The sequence below is a fragment of the Pezoporus wallicus genome, unplaced genomic scaffold, assembly GCF_028554395.1.
Source record: "Pezoporus wallicus isolate ANWC-B61680 ecotype Strahan unplaced genomic scaffold, APGP_CSIRO_Pwel_v1 contig_8090, whole genome shotgun sequence".
NCBI lineage: Eukaryota > Metazoa > Chordata > Aves > Psittaciformes > Psittacidae > Pezoporus > Pezoporus wallicus.
This window is the reverse complement of record NW_026642841.1, coordinates 62,346-79,146: the sequence shown is the minus strand read 5'-3', so window position 1 is coordinate 79,146 and position 16,801 is coordinate 62,346. Positions and strand designations below refer to the sequence as shown.

General features: G+C 42.2%; 1 protein-coding gene across 3 annotated transcripts in view; it reads left to right on the top strand.

Annotated features, from left to right (window-relative positions):
• ITCH (itchy E3 ubiquitin protein ligase) overlaps positions 1 to 16,801 on the top strand; it is a 66,596-nt gene that overhangs the window by 282 nt on the left and 49,513 nt on the right. The window contains exon 1 of one of the 3 annotated variants that reach the window (XM_057432375.1): positions 5,607 to 5,734. The exons of 1 other annotated variant lie outside the window; for it this stretch is intronic. In XM_057432375.1, the coding sequence (XP_057288358.1) occupies positions 5,633 to 5,734 (102 nt within the window). In that variant the 5' untranslated portion in view covers positions 5,607 to 5,632. Of the gene's footprint in view, positions 1 to 5,606; positions 5,735 to 16,801 lie in introns of those variants that run through there. One more of the 3 variants, XM_057432377.1, reaches the window with a different exon arrangement.

The following is a 16,801-nucleotide window of genomic DNA, read 5'->3' as shown; positions in this document are numbered from 1 at the left end:
AGCATAAGAAAGGCTGGATGAAATAAGTTGAGTGAATGAGTAAGATTACTACTCAGCAAGGGATATTCAAAGCCAGGGCCTGTTACCTTCCCTGCAGTTCAAGACTGGAGCTTTGGTTCAGAGTTCTTGTTCAAAAGTGTAATGCTGCAGCTTCAAGGGACACACAGTCTTACGGAAACATAGAACTTCACCTCTTACCCACAAGATTGTTAGCTTGGGTTGTTTTTTTCTTTCTAGAGGAGGACATTGGGGTATCCTGGTACAAGGAACCACATAAGGTAAAGAAGGTACAGACTCCTGAAGCTGATACTTTTCAAGAATTCACGATGGAAACCAGTTCATTAGCTTTATCTGGCTTTGGATCAAGCCCCAAGTATTTAAATCATACCTTCTCCCTTTGTACTAGTTTAAACATTACATAGCTTTTTATTAGCATCTGTTTTGCCCTGAAATGCAAGCTGATTTATACCAGAGCAATTTGCAAGGAGGTAAACCACTCAGGGCATAAGTCAGCCTTTCTGATGTTGATAATTTAAAACTATATAAAATAAGGAAGGTTATCAGGGTGGGACAGGAACAAACCCAGGTCTAAACAAGATAAAGGCTCTTTCTACTAGCATCTCCATTTCAAAAACTCTTCTCAAAGATCCTGTCAGAAACAGGCATCCCACTATCACAGACACTGAGCAAATGCATGTGTTCTCATCCTTTAAGAGTCCTAGATGCAGCATCCAGACAGCAAAGAACCCAAGTAGTGCCCACGGGTGCCCTGCCTATCTGCCATGCTGTCTCACCACAGGCCTGGCTTACCTGAAGGCTGTTTGCAAGGTCTTGGTGTAGGCAGTGATTTACAGTATCATGTTCTTCAGTCCCAGGGAAAAATAACAGTCAGCCTTTTGTGTGGGGAAGAGAGGAACAATTTTCCCAGTATCTTGTCCTTCCTTTAAAACATATACATGCCATGGCTGTGTCATTTCCGTTCTCAAGACACCTAATCACTCCCTCACAGTTCCCTGACTATGCACTGTAAAGCAATTGAGTAATAAAACACTTAATTAAACAGCCATGTCTTTGTTTTACCCTTTAATTAGATTACTTGGAAATGATAATTTCTCACCAACCTGAAGGTTTCATTCTGCAGATAACAGGAAGCAATTTATCTTTTCCCACTGATACTTTCATAAATCTCAAGTCAATTCTGATTTTAAAGTCAATTAGAAATAGATAAACTCTGATTCTACACTTATCTTCATGAGTGATATCATGAATTCAGAGTCTGATAACAAGGGAGCATAGCAAAAAGTCTTTTTTTAGAGATGACAATTTCAAGATTTTATTAAATAAAAATTTTATTTATAAATATTTATTAAATCAAGTCTGTTTTAAAAAAATAAAGCACTTGCTGCAATACTTACCTACATAACAAAAAGCTGCAGAAGACTTATTTATAAAATTTACTTTATAGTTTTTTATAAAGTGCTTTGAAATCCAGTAATGAAAAATGACGTGAAAACAAAATATTCCTGCATTTATAAATCACCAACTTTGCAGACAGAAGTGTTAAGCCACTGTCAAAGATTTAAAATAGCTTAGTAGCTAATGAATGCTGATGACATCTGATGATTATTCAACAGTCACTTTGTGATATTTGCTTGGGGCTGTGTCTAGCCCAAGGTAGGTAAGCATTCACACTAGCAAAATTCCTTCCATGGGGAGATGGTCACTGTGGTCTCTTCAGTAGCAGGATCAGCTTGTGTTGTCGACTTATATAGCATTACTACACTGAGGTCCTAAATGAAGGTAGACAAAAACCTCAGGGAACTCAATAGCCAGTTCTGTGTCTGGGAGGGAGTAACCCCAAGACTGCACTGGTGATTAGAATATTGTTGCTTACAATGGCCCAATTGAGAATAAATGCTATACATATTTTGCCACAAGAAACAATCTCTGTCACAGTGACCTTGAAATCTCTATTGGAGTGAGAGAGAATGAAAAATATACTATGACTACTATTATCTCTCAGAAATTAACTCCCAGAAGCACTGCTTGAGTGTATGAAACTTAGCAAATCTGGAAAGCTATAAAGTATGCACAGTTTTTCTGGAATGCCTTTGTACAAGATCATCCTGGAAACTGTAGATAACTTTCCTAACCTGCTGGGGTTCTTAGCACTCGAAAGCTACGACAGAGAATAGCAAGAAAATTCCATCCTGCCTGAGTATCTTGTAGTTATAGACAGTATAAGGAAAAAGAAAATAATCAAATAGTCTTCCCTTTTCCCCAGATAAGCAAATAAAGGAAAGATAAAGCCTTGGATACATAGCTCTTCTGCCACTCAGTTATATTCATCTGTGCTTGCCACATTGTTCTGGTGTCAATTCATTATCTGTTATTCCAGCTCACTACCAGGCTATGATTTTTAACAGGGAAAATGATCTCTGAAAGAGTGTGAATGTGAAGATTGCTCTGTGTTCATCCTGTCCTGGCAAGCATAGACTAATCATAGTCTGTGCACCTGGAATGCATTCTTTTTCTCATGAATTTTGCAGAGCAGATGGCGCCAGTGGAACTTGACTGGAGGCATCAAAAGCTGAAAAATAAAGAGATTGGGGTTGATGGTGTTGAACAACAGTAATTTTTCTGAAATGTCAGTTACAAAAGGGGGAAAAAAATATTAACACAGAGGACAACTTGTGCGGTGCCCTTGAAAAAAGTCACTGTTATTAATTCACATCTGCTTTAGCAACATTTACCTTGGAAACCTAAAAACCAGTAAGACAAAAGCATTGACTGCAAATGGACACACTGCCCTAAGGATATATGCACATCTCTTGAATTCAATAGCAGTCACCTGTATGTGTACTTGGGGTAGTGTCCTGGGTTCAGCAGTAGCAGTCATTTTTCTCCTTGGTACCTAGTGCAGTGCAGTGTTTTGACTTTCGGCCTGGGAACAGAGCTGCTAACAATGATGTTTTGGTTTGGTCAAGGACTTTGTGAGCCTCATGCTCTGCCAGGGAGGAGGGGAAGCCAGGAGGAAGCAGAGACAGGACACCTGACCCAAGCTAGCCAAAGAGGTATTCCATACCACAGCACGTCATGCCCAGGATGCAACCGGGAGTTAGCCGGAAGGGCTGAGACTGCGGGGTTGGAGGAGGTATGGGTCGGGGCTTGGTCGGGCTGGGGGGGGGCAAGTTATCGGTTGGCTGGTGCTGAGGTGTTGTATTCTCTTCCCTTGTTATTTCCTTTATCATTGTTATTATTGGTAGTAGCAGTAGTGATCTGTGTTATACCTTAGTTACTAAACTGTTCTTATCTCAACCCGTGGGAGTTGCATTCTTTTCGATTCTCCTCTCTGTCCCTCCAGGAGTAGGGGGAGGGAAAGAAGGGCGGGGGGGAGTGAGTGAATGAGTTACCTGACTGGGTTTAAACCACGACAGGTAGCATTCAGCGTCTTCCTGCAAACTCTAAACTACTAAAGTTCATATTAATTCAGGCAGCTGAGGTAAGAGGTCATAGTACACCTAGCTTCAATGTCCCTGCAGCTTTGGGAATCAAACCACAGGCAATCTGCAAAAACAAACCCAGCGTTATGTATCAGATGAGAGATAGAGCAAATACACTGTAAGGGAAACCCAGCTATGCAGATGTGGAACTCCAGCTGAAGTCAGCCTGAGCTTTACTGTCCTGCCAGGCAGGAATCTGTACCACAGCAATGGATGAGAGATGACTTTATGTCAGTGATGCAGGAGAGAGAAATATCTGTTAAGAAAGGCTTGCAGAACTCATTAATTGGAATGGGCAATTTAAATATGTAACTATAAATGTATGTGTATGTGGTCAAATATCTGTAAAGGAAGATAAAGATTTAAAAGTGCATAGAAAAACTTCAAAGAATAACCAACCAACCAAACAAACAAACAAACCTCCAGAACTTATTTGAGCTGCTGAGTTTGTTTGGTTCCTATACTAGACTATAACCCTGGCTTCAAACTTGCTTCCCAGGGATGCATACCTTCTGGCAAAGCCACACACTTCTGACTCCTCAGCACTCACAGGCTCCGACCAAGTAGCCAGTGTTGTTCTGTGCTGGAATTAAAGGGATTCCTGTGCTTGAAGTTATGTGCGCATATATCTTGGTCAATCATAACTGCAGAAGGCTAACTGGCATGGAAACATGTATGTTATTCTGTTAGGGGAAAACAATCTGAGCTGTTTTCTTGCTTAGGCCTCATCAACAGAAACAGTCATTTAATTGCAGCTATGGAATCTTTCTTATTGGAGTTTATGTGTGAGGCAGGAAGAGAAGACGGATTTTTACATCCCTACCAGTTGTAAGAAAATGCTAAACTTTGCACTTGTAAAGTGTGCGATATCCCTGAAACATTAGTGAGGATATTCTCTTACTCTTTGAAAATAATGGATTCTTTTCTCTGATTTCACTGCATGGAAACTGAACACTCTTATTCCTCTCTGTCAAAAGAGGAAGTGTATTTTAATTCCCATGTATTCACTTATGCAATGGTGCATTCTGGTTAAGAAAAAGTACACTTGAAACAAGGGTTTATGTAAAGGTTAAGTAATATTAATAGCTTACGTATCTGCAGCGCATACATTAAAACCACAAAACCTTGACTGTGTGGCCAAAGCCCACACTACCACTGACATCTCAGTTGCCTGTCTGTAAGAAACTCAGATTACCCAGAATGTCTCTTTTTGTGATCAGAAATTTCCCGTTAGTGTTGCTGTGATAACCCAGCACTGCCAGTGGCTTTGTTAAGCTATTCTTGCAACTTCAGCAGGGTGTTAGCCTAACCTGTGGGGCTGCTTTGGTGATCAATGATTTTTACTGTAGTGTGTGGAGTGGGTCCAGAGAAGGGAATGGAGCTAGTGCAGGGCCTGGAGCACAGGTGTGATGGGGAACAGCTGCGGAACCTGGGGGGTTCAGTCTGGAGAAGAGAAGGCTCAGGGGGGACCTGATTCCTCCCTACAACTGCCTGACAGAAGGATGGAGCCAGGAGGGGCTGGGTTCTGCTCCCAAGGAACAAGGGATGGGACAAGAGGAAACGGCCTCAAGCTGCACCAGGGCAGGTTTAGATGGAGCTGAGGAGCAATTCCTTCCCCAGAGGGTGCTCAGGCATTGGAACAGGCTGCCCAGGGCAGGGCTGGGGGCACCGTCCCTGGAAGCGTTCACACCCCGTGTAGACAGTGCCCTCAGTGCCATGGGTTAGTGGTGGCCTTGGCAGTGCTGGGGGATAGTTGGACTTGATGAGCTTAGAGATCTTTTCCAACCGAGCTGGTGCTATGATTTAATATTCTATGTATGTGCTGTGCGTACATACACACACAACCCTTCCAAGGGCCCTGGCCCATACGGTTTCTGTGGCAGGTGAGGTGATGATCAGGCCCAAGCGGCTCCGGGCAGCCTCACGGCCAAACCCCAGTCCTACCCCGGGAACCGAGCGCTGCGCAGCGCCCAGCAACCCCATCGCCACAGCCCGCGCACACAACGCGCATCACCACCGGCCCGGAAGTCAGGCACCGCCGGCCAGGCCGACCCGCGCGCCAGGCCCGCCGCGGAGCACGCCGGGAACTGTAGTCACGGCGCGGCAGTGGCCGCGAAGGGACTCGGCGCATGCGCTGCTCCCGCCCGACTTTGCGAAGTGGCTGCTTCAGGCCGGGCTGGAGCCGCTGCCATCTTGGCCGGGGAGCGGAGCAGCTGCTGCGCTCGTGCCCGGTGAGGGAGCGGGGTCCGCGCTGCGGGCGGGGCGGGCAGCGGGAGGCGGTGGCGGGCAGCGGGAGGCGGTGGCGGGCACGGTGGGGTCTGGGCTCTGCGGGCTCGGGGCTCTGCGGGCTCGGCAGGACGCGGCGTTCCCCAGCGCTTCTCTTGGCGGCCGTGGCGAGGCAGGGGGGAGAGAGGGACCCCGGCGGGCGTAGGCCCGTCTGCTTGAGGGGTTTCTCGCCCCGGGAGGGCCTCGCTGAGGGAACATCTCTCCGCCAGTGCTGCCAGCCCAGGCCCTGGCGGGTGTAGGTCTTGGGCCGGAGATCGGACTAGGACGGCAGCGTCATTCTCTCCCCGGGGCACGGGGCGGCGGTGCCGGGACCCCGGCACTGCCCTGCGGAGGGCTGCCTGGCTCTGCCGCCCTTTTGCCGACGTTGCCGGCCTGCGCTGGGGAGCCCCTTCGTTCCGGCGGGTTGGGCCACCTGCCGGACCCCGGGCTGGGTCCCCTGTTTCCCCCATCTCTGCATCGCTTGTGCCCAATGTCCCCGGCAGTATCTGCCCCTGCCACTTGTTCCAGGCTCCGTGTCGCTGAGATTAACCTCGAAACCTTCACCTTCTTTGGGCTCTGGGGATTCGCTCCCGTCAGAGGTTTTGTTTTCTGGCAGTCGGTCCGTAACGCAGCGCTCTCAAGCCTTCGTGTTTAGCTCCTCTGAAGAGCGCGTCCCCCCTCCGTCCTGTGGCCCCTCTAGTTCACGCTGCAGTCTCTTTGCGAGGCTTGGCTGCCTTTGTCTCGTCAGGGTACAGCCGTACCTTGAAGTAATGTTTCCCAGTGATAAAGCATGACAGTAGCTGGAGGTTTATACTGAACTGTGTTCGCTCTTGTAAACACAGCAGAATGGCAACGCTGGTGCCACCGCTCTTATTTTGGAAACACGGACAAGTTCCAGCCGTTACACCTCCTGCTTCCAAAGAGGGTGTCTTTGACCTTGTGTAGCAATAGTATCCAGATAAAAGCAGAAGGTGGTGTTTGAGTATGCCTTTAGTGGCTCTGATAGCCAAGAATTCAGCTGTAACTTGTGATGTTAAGTGGCAAATAGAACTTCAGATCTGTGTGTGATGCAGAGGGAAAGGCAGGTGTAGCATTTGAGATGTCTGTTATCATTGTGTGCCATCCTTTACCCTTGAAGCTTCAGAAAATATCCCCAGCAAAACTTACAGTTTAGTTACAGACAAGTCAGACACGAGGGTAGTTTAGACCATATTTTCCCAATATATTATTGCTTCTTATAGTGAGTTTCTCATAATTTTGTTTGGTGTCTGCTACCCTGACACTCATCCTTTTCAAAGGGAAAAGGAGAGAAATACAGACTGATACTTGTAAGTTGACAGTCACTCTTGAGGGTATGACAGTAGATCCAGCTCTGCTTGCTTGTATTTACCTGAAATAAGGCATAGATGTTTAAAAATTAAATATGAACTGCAGACTTAGATTCTGAGGATTGTAGTGCTTAAAAAAAAAATGTTTAAAAAACCAAAACAAACCAAAACCCCAAACACCAAATTTAAACTCCTTTCTCTCACAACGAAAGTCCAGAGTGGTTCTGGTGTAATGCCAGTTACACTGCTCTTTGCTACAGCCATTTGAATCTAAACTTGCTCTAGTGTGCGTTGTTAGTTGTAGTGTCTAACAGTTTTAATCAGTGCACTGAACACATCTCTCAGCGATCAGTGAAATAATATGTAGCATTCTGATCCAAAGTGAATTTTCTTGTCTTCAAAGGAAGGACCTGATACAGTGCATGTGCAAGATGATGTTGTAGTGGAAAATAACTGAGACTTCTGAGTGCTAACTTTGAAAGCTTCTTACAGATTAAACAGTTACTTTGAGGCTTAAGAGAGATTGAGAAAAGATTATTTACATGAATTTATTAGTTAAGCAGCATCACCTCGATTTCTTCCCTCAATTTTCTCTCCCCCTTTAAAGTTCTGTTTCTTCTGTGGTGGAACACATGTGAAATATGAAGTTGTTGTGTTTCTTTGTTTCTGAGTTTCAAAATGGTTGGGGAAGTTAACTACAGAACAAATAAGAAGACAGGTAGTAATGTAGCATGATGTTTCTCTCATAGAGTTGAAATTAATGATTGTTTCTAGGCAAGCTCACCTTAGCATTGCTTGAAAAATATTTCGTGAGAGGTGTACAAAATCAATTTATTTTCTTCTATTGTAGAGCATATGCAATGGATAAGTGGCTTCTCAACAGCATTATCAGTGGATAGCAAACCAAGTGATAAATCTGTTCAGCCATAGTAAAGTGGTTTTTATGTTGTTTTTCAGTTGATTTCTGCTAAAAAGCAAGGAAAAGAGTCTGTAGGGTTAGAGCAGAGGATAAACCCCTTGCAAACAGTAATGGTGAAACTTCTGGGAGTGCTGTTTATTGTGAAGCCTTTCTGTTTAGCTAGCCAGTAATGTTCAGGTAATGTTCTAATTCTTGTCAGTCTGCTGCACTTACATGTAATTGAAGGAACTACTTTGTGCCCTTACACCTAAGGAAAGTGAATACGTGTGCATAACCTAGAGGAGAGTATTTGTCTCAGTTGCTGCCTGTAACTGTACTTTGGCCAGCTATAGAAGCACTTTGAAGTGAGTGGTTACTCAGAAGACGAAATAGACAAGCCATGATTATAGTCTAGCTTGGAAGGGTTCTGTTTTTTCTAGATACTTACTTTTTACTGTCTCATAAATTGAGTATTTTTAACGATTTTATGCAATCCTTCTTGGGCTTGGTTTGACTGTTATATGAGCTAATTCTGTGTCTGCAGTTTGGAGAGGGAAAGGTAATTTTTCTTCTTCATTCCTCTTATCTGTTCATTCCTCTTTTCTGAAGAATAAAGCAATATGGACTTGAACATTTTCTGTAAGAGACTGGCATTCTGGTTTTACTTGCTGTAGTGCAGAGTTGCTGCAGTTGAAGGATTGATCTTTTTCTTCATAAGAATTGGAAATTACACTCAATAGAAATGACAGCATTGTGACAAATTGGGAAAGAGTATTTTAAAGCAGCCAAGGCCCTATTTTGTATGACCAGCTCTTCAGTTATGCTGGCAATTTCTGCTTTTACTATACACAGGCATAGAACAAACTTCCTGGTAAAACATCAAGGGGAGATTTTTTACCCCCCTCTCTGAGGAAACGTGATACTAGATCTTGTTATGCTGGTTATTCAAATCATTTTTTAAACTTGGCAGTATGTTAATATGCTGTTCTCTCTTTTTTAAGTTTTATTACAGTCCTCCCATTTAGAAACTGATAATGCCTGCTTTCCACCCACCTGCCTGAGCTATTCTAAACCATGCTGGTAGGAGAGACCTATTGTTTCAGGCATGAAATGAATTACTTGCATGTTTGCATTTAGATCATTGATTTTTGAAGTTCAGAGTTTAGACTCAAATGGTATTGTTGGTAAGCAGGAAAAGGTCTGTTCTCTTCAGGTGGATTGTTAAAGTTTTATTGTGTGGAACCTTGTTTCTAATCGGGAAGAAGTGAAACTTGGGTGACTTACCTTTTACCTAAAATGTGCAGATCTTGTATTTGGACTTGGGTAGGTGATGATACAGAAGCTGGAGCTTTCAAGAAGAGGGTGTTAATATCAGCCTGTATGAAACCTTTATGCTCTGTTTTCTGTTCTTTAGAGGCCTAGTTTTTTGTCAAGGGTAGCCTTTCAATAGACTTCTTCTCTCTTAGTATTAGCTCAATATGTGGAAAGATCAGTTAAGATTTAAAGCAGTCTTCAATAGAAAAAGACTTAGTAAAGGCAGGTTTATAATCTGGTTCTCTTTTATTCATTTATTCATCAAGTGGATAGCCATTTGGAATGAAATATCCGTCAAGAATATAATTTGTGACTGGGAGCATGTTCATTTACTTAAAAATAAAATGGGCTCTTTGATTCCTTCAGTTTCACGTGATCGTGATGGATCTTTTGCCAGTGCAAGTAATTTGTTAAGTGGTTACTACCCTTTTTAGCTTTGTCTTGTCCAGTGCAGTGAGAAAAGCTAACGAAGACTGGGTGCTGAGCAAGCTGAAGAAGAAGTGCTGAGACATGGAAGAGCAGATTGTGTTAATTTTTAACTTACTTTTGGTCAGTAACCATTCTAGTGCTTGCCCCTATCCCCAGTGCTGTCTTTTAATTATATATTAATAATCATTACTGTTGCTTGACAGAGTGCTCAGATATCCAAATACTATTTCTTCACTGCTGGTTTCATAAACATTTGAATGGATTAAGACCTGTTGCTCCAAGTACTGCATTTGTATGTACTTTTCTGACACCTTGGATCTTGCTCTGCCAGTGCCATGAGCTGCTCTTCTCTTCATTTATTTGCAGAGCGGCTGGCTGGAGTGAGCTGATTCTTTAGAAGGATTCCTCAACTTTAAAGAGTTTTTACTTTGGCTTGTCAGAGTTGAACTAATTGACCATTGGATCGCTGATTAAATTCTCTTCACAGGGTTTACCTCCGTAAGTGCCCTGTGTTTATATGTATGTGTGTATTTCCTACTGTTGTAGGAAATGTTGTTGTACATAATTTCAGAGACTAGATAAATACTGGGATTGATATATAAAAATGTTCATGAGATGATAAAGTGCTTGGTCTGATCTTTAACCAGGCTTACTAACCTTTGTAAAAAGTGGGAGCTGCATATTTTCACTAGGTTTTACCTGTAGTTGGACACCTGTTACTATCTCTTCAAGTTGTGACCTCCTGGGGTAATCTTGCATATGAAGGGCACTTCACTCTAGAAAGGAAGTGAGGAAAAAGAAAATAGGGGAGCTTAGAAGGTAAAAAGTAACAGTGTGACACTGGCTTGTTTTCTGTGTAAGGATAGCAAGGCTGCTTCTGTTCTTCAGTGTACACAATTCATCCAGGGCACATGGTGTCATCAGTGATATAGTCCTCAAAGCAGCTTCTTATTCCAGCTGTTTGAAAGGGAAGAATGGGTATGATGATAACAGGAAAGAGGACGATGCTGAGGGTTTAGGAAAGCACTCTGTCCACCTTCCTTCACTGTCACCTGAGCTTTTGGGTTTGTTTTACATTGTGTTATTTAGTTTATTTTAATTCCATTCAAAAGTCTTCATCATCTGAAGATACAGAGGAAGACTTAACAGTGGGCAGTACTTCTGCAGATAATGGGTGTACTCCATTTTGTGCTTGTTAAATTGAGTTTAACATGCTATTCTAAAGTGTTAAAATATCTTTGCCTTCTGCAAATGCAGAATGCACTGTGTATTTAGAATGACCGATTTCCAGAGCAATGCTACATTTGTTAAACATTTGCTTGAACCGGATCTAGTTCGGGTGAATGAATTAGTGATCACAAGGTGAGGGTGTTCTCATTGTTCTTTTTGTGCACCATCGGACAATGCGGGAGTTAAGAGGGCAGGGACTTTGTTGACAGTAATGATAGGGATAGGATCTATCTATAGAGAAAGCCCTTACCACAGCTGGGATTGCTTTGCTTTTTGATCTTTCACTTCCTATTTTTAAAATAGTAAACTCTGTGTTTTGTATTTCTGCTGTCACAGCTTATAATCAAATACAGGAATGTTTTTATGCATTACAAGCTAAATAAAACTTTTCTGAACAAAATTGATAGACCTCCTCACATGTAGACTCAGGATTTGCATCTGGAAGACTCCTGTGTTGATTAAGGAGGTCATTATGCAGCATTATGACCCTATGGACTTTTACTCTAGTATGTGTGTACCTTCTTGGTTTGCCACATTTTGCATGGATGGGTAAGCCATGAAGGAGCATATGTATGGTGTAGTAAGTGTGTTCACACTGTGTTAACACTCCTTGTGTAGGACAGTTTGTCAGGGCATGCAAAGTATGCCTGTTTTATTAAAAATAAAACTAAAACTAGTTTTTCAGTTCTCAGGAACTCTGAGCTTCTCTTCTTCCTGAGGATTTACTGAATTTAAACAGGTCAGTGAGTGTCAGTTCAGCAGCAGAACTGACACAAAGGTGGGGACTAGGAGTCCCCATGTGTAACTAGGAGGAACATGAAGAGGAAGGTGAGAGCACTCTTTCAGCAATATCAGACTGCTACAGTAGGACTGTGTGCTCCCCTGATAACTGTGCTGCTGTCATTCTTACTGTGCACTTACCTCTGGCTTGCTGTCAAGTTTCAGTTTAGGAGGCAGTTCTAAGCTTCTTCACATACCTGTGGGCTTTAAGTTGTGTCCCTGCAGTATGGTGATTCCCTGGAAGTTGAAGGATGCAATTAAAACTTGTTGTTAGCAGATAAACCTACTCTTTTAAGTATGCTCTTGTCAGTTCTTCATAGAAGATCTGGCGTAAAGACTGAAACTTTCAGTCAAGGATTTTATTTATTACTACAATTGGAAGTCCTGGGTTTCAGAGTCCAAAGGTTTCAGAAGAGAACACTACTTTGTCTTCTGATAAAGGGCAAAAGGGTTTCAGAGCAGCCCCACAAAACCCCAGTTAAATGGAAGTGCTGAGAATACTGAAATAGTGGTGCAGTTCTAATCCATCTTTTTCCTATAATTTCTGTTTTATTTTTCAGAGGCATGGGCTGGAATGTAACAAGCAGTTGAATGTTGTGGGGTAGGGGTGATTTTGTTGTCCGCTCCTGGCTATGCTTTCCTGTTGCCATCTGGTCACTTGCAGAAGATTCCCAGGAAGCAGGTGGTGGACTTCTGTTGGAATTAGAAAGCATGAAGATGATTCCTCTGGAACATAAGATTGTGCTTGCAGCAGTTTGCAGTTCTAAAAAAGACAGTGACCCATAGCAGGCTTTCAGATATCTTCTTGTTTACTTAAATCGTCTCAATTTCCCCCTCACCCTCCCAGAAATTCTCATTTCCATTACATCTTTTGGCTTTGTGTATTTCACTTTAGTAAAGCATAATTTAGGTTGGAAATAGGCAAACTTTATTTCCAGCTGGCACTGAATTTAACACATGGGAATGTTACTTAATTTTGTTGCAAACACTAGATTTCCAGTTCTAGTTTCTTTGATTATTTGTAATACGTAAGAGTATTCAGAGAAGCAGATTATTTTTCTTACGGGGCAGTGTATGTACAGTCTTACCTTGGTAAATGTAAGAATTTCAGCGCATTGGGTACAGTAGTTCTTACAGTTGAGTCCAAGTTAATCAAGAGGAACGGTATCTTGTACTGTCTAACTTGTTAAAGCAAGTACAAGCAGCAAGTGACAAAGAACTTTCTTTTTCAAGAGATTCCAAATAATCCAAGCAAAGCTCAGGTTTGTGATTGCCGCTGGTAGTAGAGAATGAAGCAGTTATTTGAGCCTTGCCAGGTTGAGTTGCAGATCTGTGCAGTCTGTTTTGGCTGAGTTTATTGCTTGGGTACTTCTAGTGACAGTCTGTTCAGCAAAATAGTTTTTGTTGGGCAATATCATTCACCAGTATCTTTCTGCCGATATCTCCATGGCCCTTTTTATCTGTGTTCATGAGGTGTGCCTAGGGATCTCTTCATCACCACCCCAGAGAGAGGCACCTTTGTACAGGTGTACAGCACTTCCTCAGTGCTGTTGAACACTCTTTGAAAACAAGGTGTGTTGCATGCTATACAGTTCTGAACAGAACATACTAATGAACCATGTATAGGTTAGTATAGGTACCAGCTTTATTCTGTGATTGAAGAATGTCTTATGGGTGACGGGATCTGGTTTTGGTTCTGGGTTTCTAGACTGCTAGTAAACAACATCCTTTCAAAAGGCTTCTTTTAAAAACAATCTTTAAAATAACTGTAATAGTGGGTGTACTTGTTAGTAATGATTACAGGTAAGAGTGTAATTTAGTGGTCAAGCTTTCTATTTCCATCCCCCCAGAGTTAAAACCTTTATGTATCTTTGTTTGAATAAGGGTGCGTATGAGCCACTAAATATTCAATAAAGTGCTGCAAATGGAATGGGGAAATATGTTGGAGCAGGCATTGAGCTGCAAACAAGAAGAAAAACTAATGGCTGGAGATTACAGAGTCCTGAGTAGTTTGTCCTCTGTTAGGAACTGAATATATAACTTCTTCTAAAGTGACTTGTTCTAAAGCTGGAAGGTAGATGGTGGAACAGAAGGTGGTGGCCTTGCATTTTATTCTGCTGTGAGAGTTGATAATATAGAGATAGCTTCTTACTGACAATTCAGAAGTAATGCCTTTGAAATACGCTTAAAAATAGCTGCAGTACAAAACCAGTAGTTTTCGTCTGATGCCAAAGCACAAAATAAGCAGTCAGAGTAGTTAAAGCTCAAGTGGTTCTCCAATAGATCTGCTAGTCTTAGCTCTCTTTCCATGAGCATCAAAAGAAGTTCTGCAGTTTCTGAAATTTGTGTTTATGAAAGTTAATGATTCCCCCCTTTTTAATTGGGAAATAACAAAAACTGTCATGTGAACTCTGATGCTCTGTGGTATTTCTGTAATAGTGAGGTAAGGGAGCTAAATGTATGCACTGGAAACTGTGAAATGAGTGAAAATTAGTGGATATGTTAAAAAAGGCTAAAGTGGTAGAGCAGCACACTGATGTGGATTTAATCAGTTTGGTATGCAGCTATATTGTGCCTCCACATCAAAATACCTGTATATGTCACTGGGATTTTTGGCAGTATCATAGTTTGGTCTTTATATCGTAAGAGAAACTTCATTGCCATTCTTTCTCACTGAGGTTTGCATTGATTTATACAGATATGTCAGAAACTTTGAGAAGCTCTTAGGGGATCAGCATCCTTTAAGTGACACAGCAGTACAAATTTGTTACACATGGGATATTTTTAGTGTAGAGTAATTTGGCTGTAAGTACTTCAGAGATGGGGACAGAGGCTTTATCATGTGTAAGAGACATGGAGCAACATATTGCTTACTGTCTGGATTTGCTCTGGAAAGTTACTGCGATATGAGTTAAAATGAAGGAAATTCTTAAAGGTATGAACGGCTTGAAACCTGCCATCAGCAAAGTAAAATGTCTTTTTGTCTTTTTTTCTATCACCCATTATATTCAATAACTTCCCCACCTCTGATGTTATGTAAATAATGAAAGTATACCACAGGCTCCAAGGCAGCATTATGTGAACATTTAGTGAGGTTTCTTACCATGGCAAAAGAAAATTGCAGTAAGATGGGAATCAGTGTGCCTGTGAAGTGTAAAATGGTGCATGGGTTTATTCCTTTTCAGGTCCAGAACTTTGCACTTCCTTTTGTGGAACTTCTGTTTCATCAGCTTATTTGCTGAGGGTGAGCTTGGTCCCATTGTCCAGGTGATAAATGAAGTTGCACAGTGTTGGTCAAGTGTTTACCCTGGCTACAGCACTAAGGATTGGCCTTTAGCTGAGTGGTATCCTGCTGACCACAACTCCTTGAGTCTTAAAGCTCAACCAGGTTTTCAGTTCACCCCGTGGTTCTGTCTGACCCATATGTTGTTTTGTCTGCGAGGATGTAGTATGAGACAGTATCAAAGGTAACTAGCATCCATTGCTGTCACTGCTCTTTCTCATCGCAGAAAGTTGTCAGTTTAGCCAAATGTGATTTCCCCTTCATAAATCCATGCTGACTAATCCAAATCACCTTCTGTCTATAATATGTTAATAAATGGCTCTGGTAAGAATTTGCTCCCTGACCTTCCCTGGGATTGAGAGGGGACTGACCAGCCTGTTGTTTCTTGGGTTGTTAGTCTTGCTTTTTTGAAGGAGTGTGTCTTGTACCTTTTTCAGTACCTGGGAATGGGGAGAGTCACCCAGAGGAGCTGAGTGACCTTTTCAGTTTTGCATGGCAATTTGGGCTTCACCAAGCTCAAACTACAGAGATTTATCAGAAATGTTAGTTTTGGCGAATTATTTTCTCTAGCACACATAATGAATGAGGGAAAAAAATCTGGTTTTAGCATCTCTGTAGATGCTTAATACTTCCTGAAATGTATCCATCTTCTAAAAAGAAACATTTGTGTTTACATGCTAGCGATACTCAGTTACTGGTTTTACTTCCACATGAAACAAGTAGTTCTGTGGTCCATCCCATTGCCGAGGCCTCAGAGAAACACTATATCTTACCCTATTTGCAGACGCAAGTACTTTGTGCATTAGTCATTCAAGTTAAATAGGTACATGCTTTAAATGCAGTCTGTTTGTCCGAGAGAATCCTTATTTATTTAGTTTTAACTGCTGTGGTCATGTCTTTCCAGTAGTTTTGCAGGAAAAATTTTCTAGCCTTTGTTTTGCGTAGAAGAAGGGGAAAAGCAATGATGGAGAGTGGGGAATTTTGGGGTTTCCTTTTTATCTTTTTATAAAGAAAAATATTCTATGGAAGAATCTGCTCTGAAGCTGTCAAAAGAGAGTGAAAGGCAGAAGTCCTGACGCAAAGTGACTAAGCATACTCATGCATGAAAATACTTTACATCCACGAGCTGAGAATTAATGCAGTAGAATGAGCTAGTCAGTGAACATAACTTAGAGGTGTGGAGGTTTTCCATGTGGCTATCACGCATGCCACAGAGGAGCAGGGGAACGGGAAACAGGGAAGGCAGCTGCAGTAGTTTTAATTGTATTTATGTGGACAAGGAGTTCACTTTGGAAATGAATTCCCTGATTGTTCTCACAGACTGTGCTTTGGTTTGACTTATGGTGAGCTTGGGTCAGGGAAGCTGACTTGCTTATGCATAAAGCTAAACTGGAAGCTGCAGTCCCACTGGTGTGGGGCTGTGGGATCAGAGTAAAGCTGTTCCAAAACTCAAACTCCAGAAATGTGTACAGCGTTGGTATTGGGGCTACAGACCCTTCTTACTGTCTACCCCCTCTGCTGTTACATTTTGCTAGCTGCTGATGTGGACATGGCCAGAGCAGATCTGGTTAATGAAGGTACAGTGAGAGTTTAAAGCCCTGCAAAAAGGCTATTGCCATTCTAAAAGATGCTATAACAGTAAAGAGACAAGTCAACTACAGTATTTGAGAGGTGTGTACAAGGAGCTTTCGGAAAGATTTGAGTACAATGGCTCTGTAACAAAAGAGGAATCTGTTTTGGCAGATATTTCCCTCAGTGAAGCTTAGGAGCC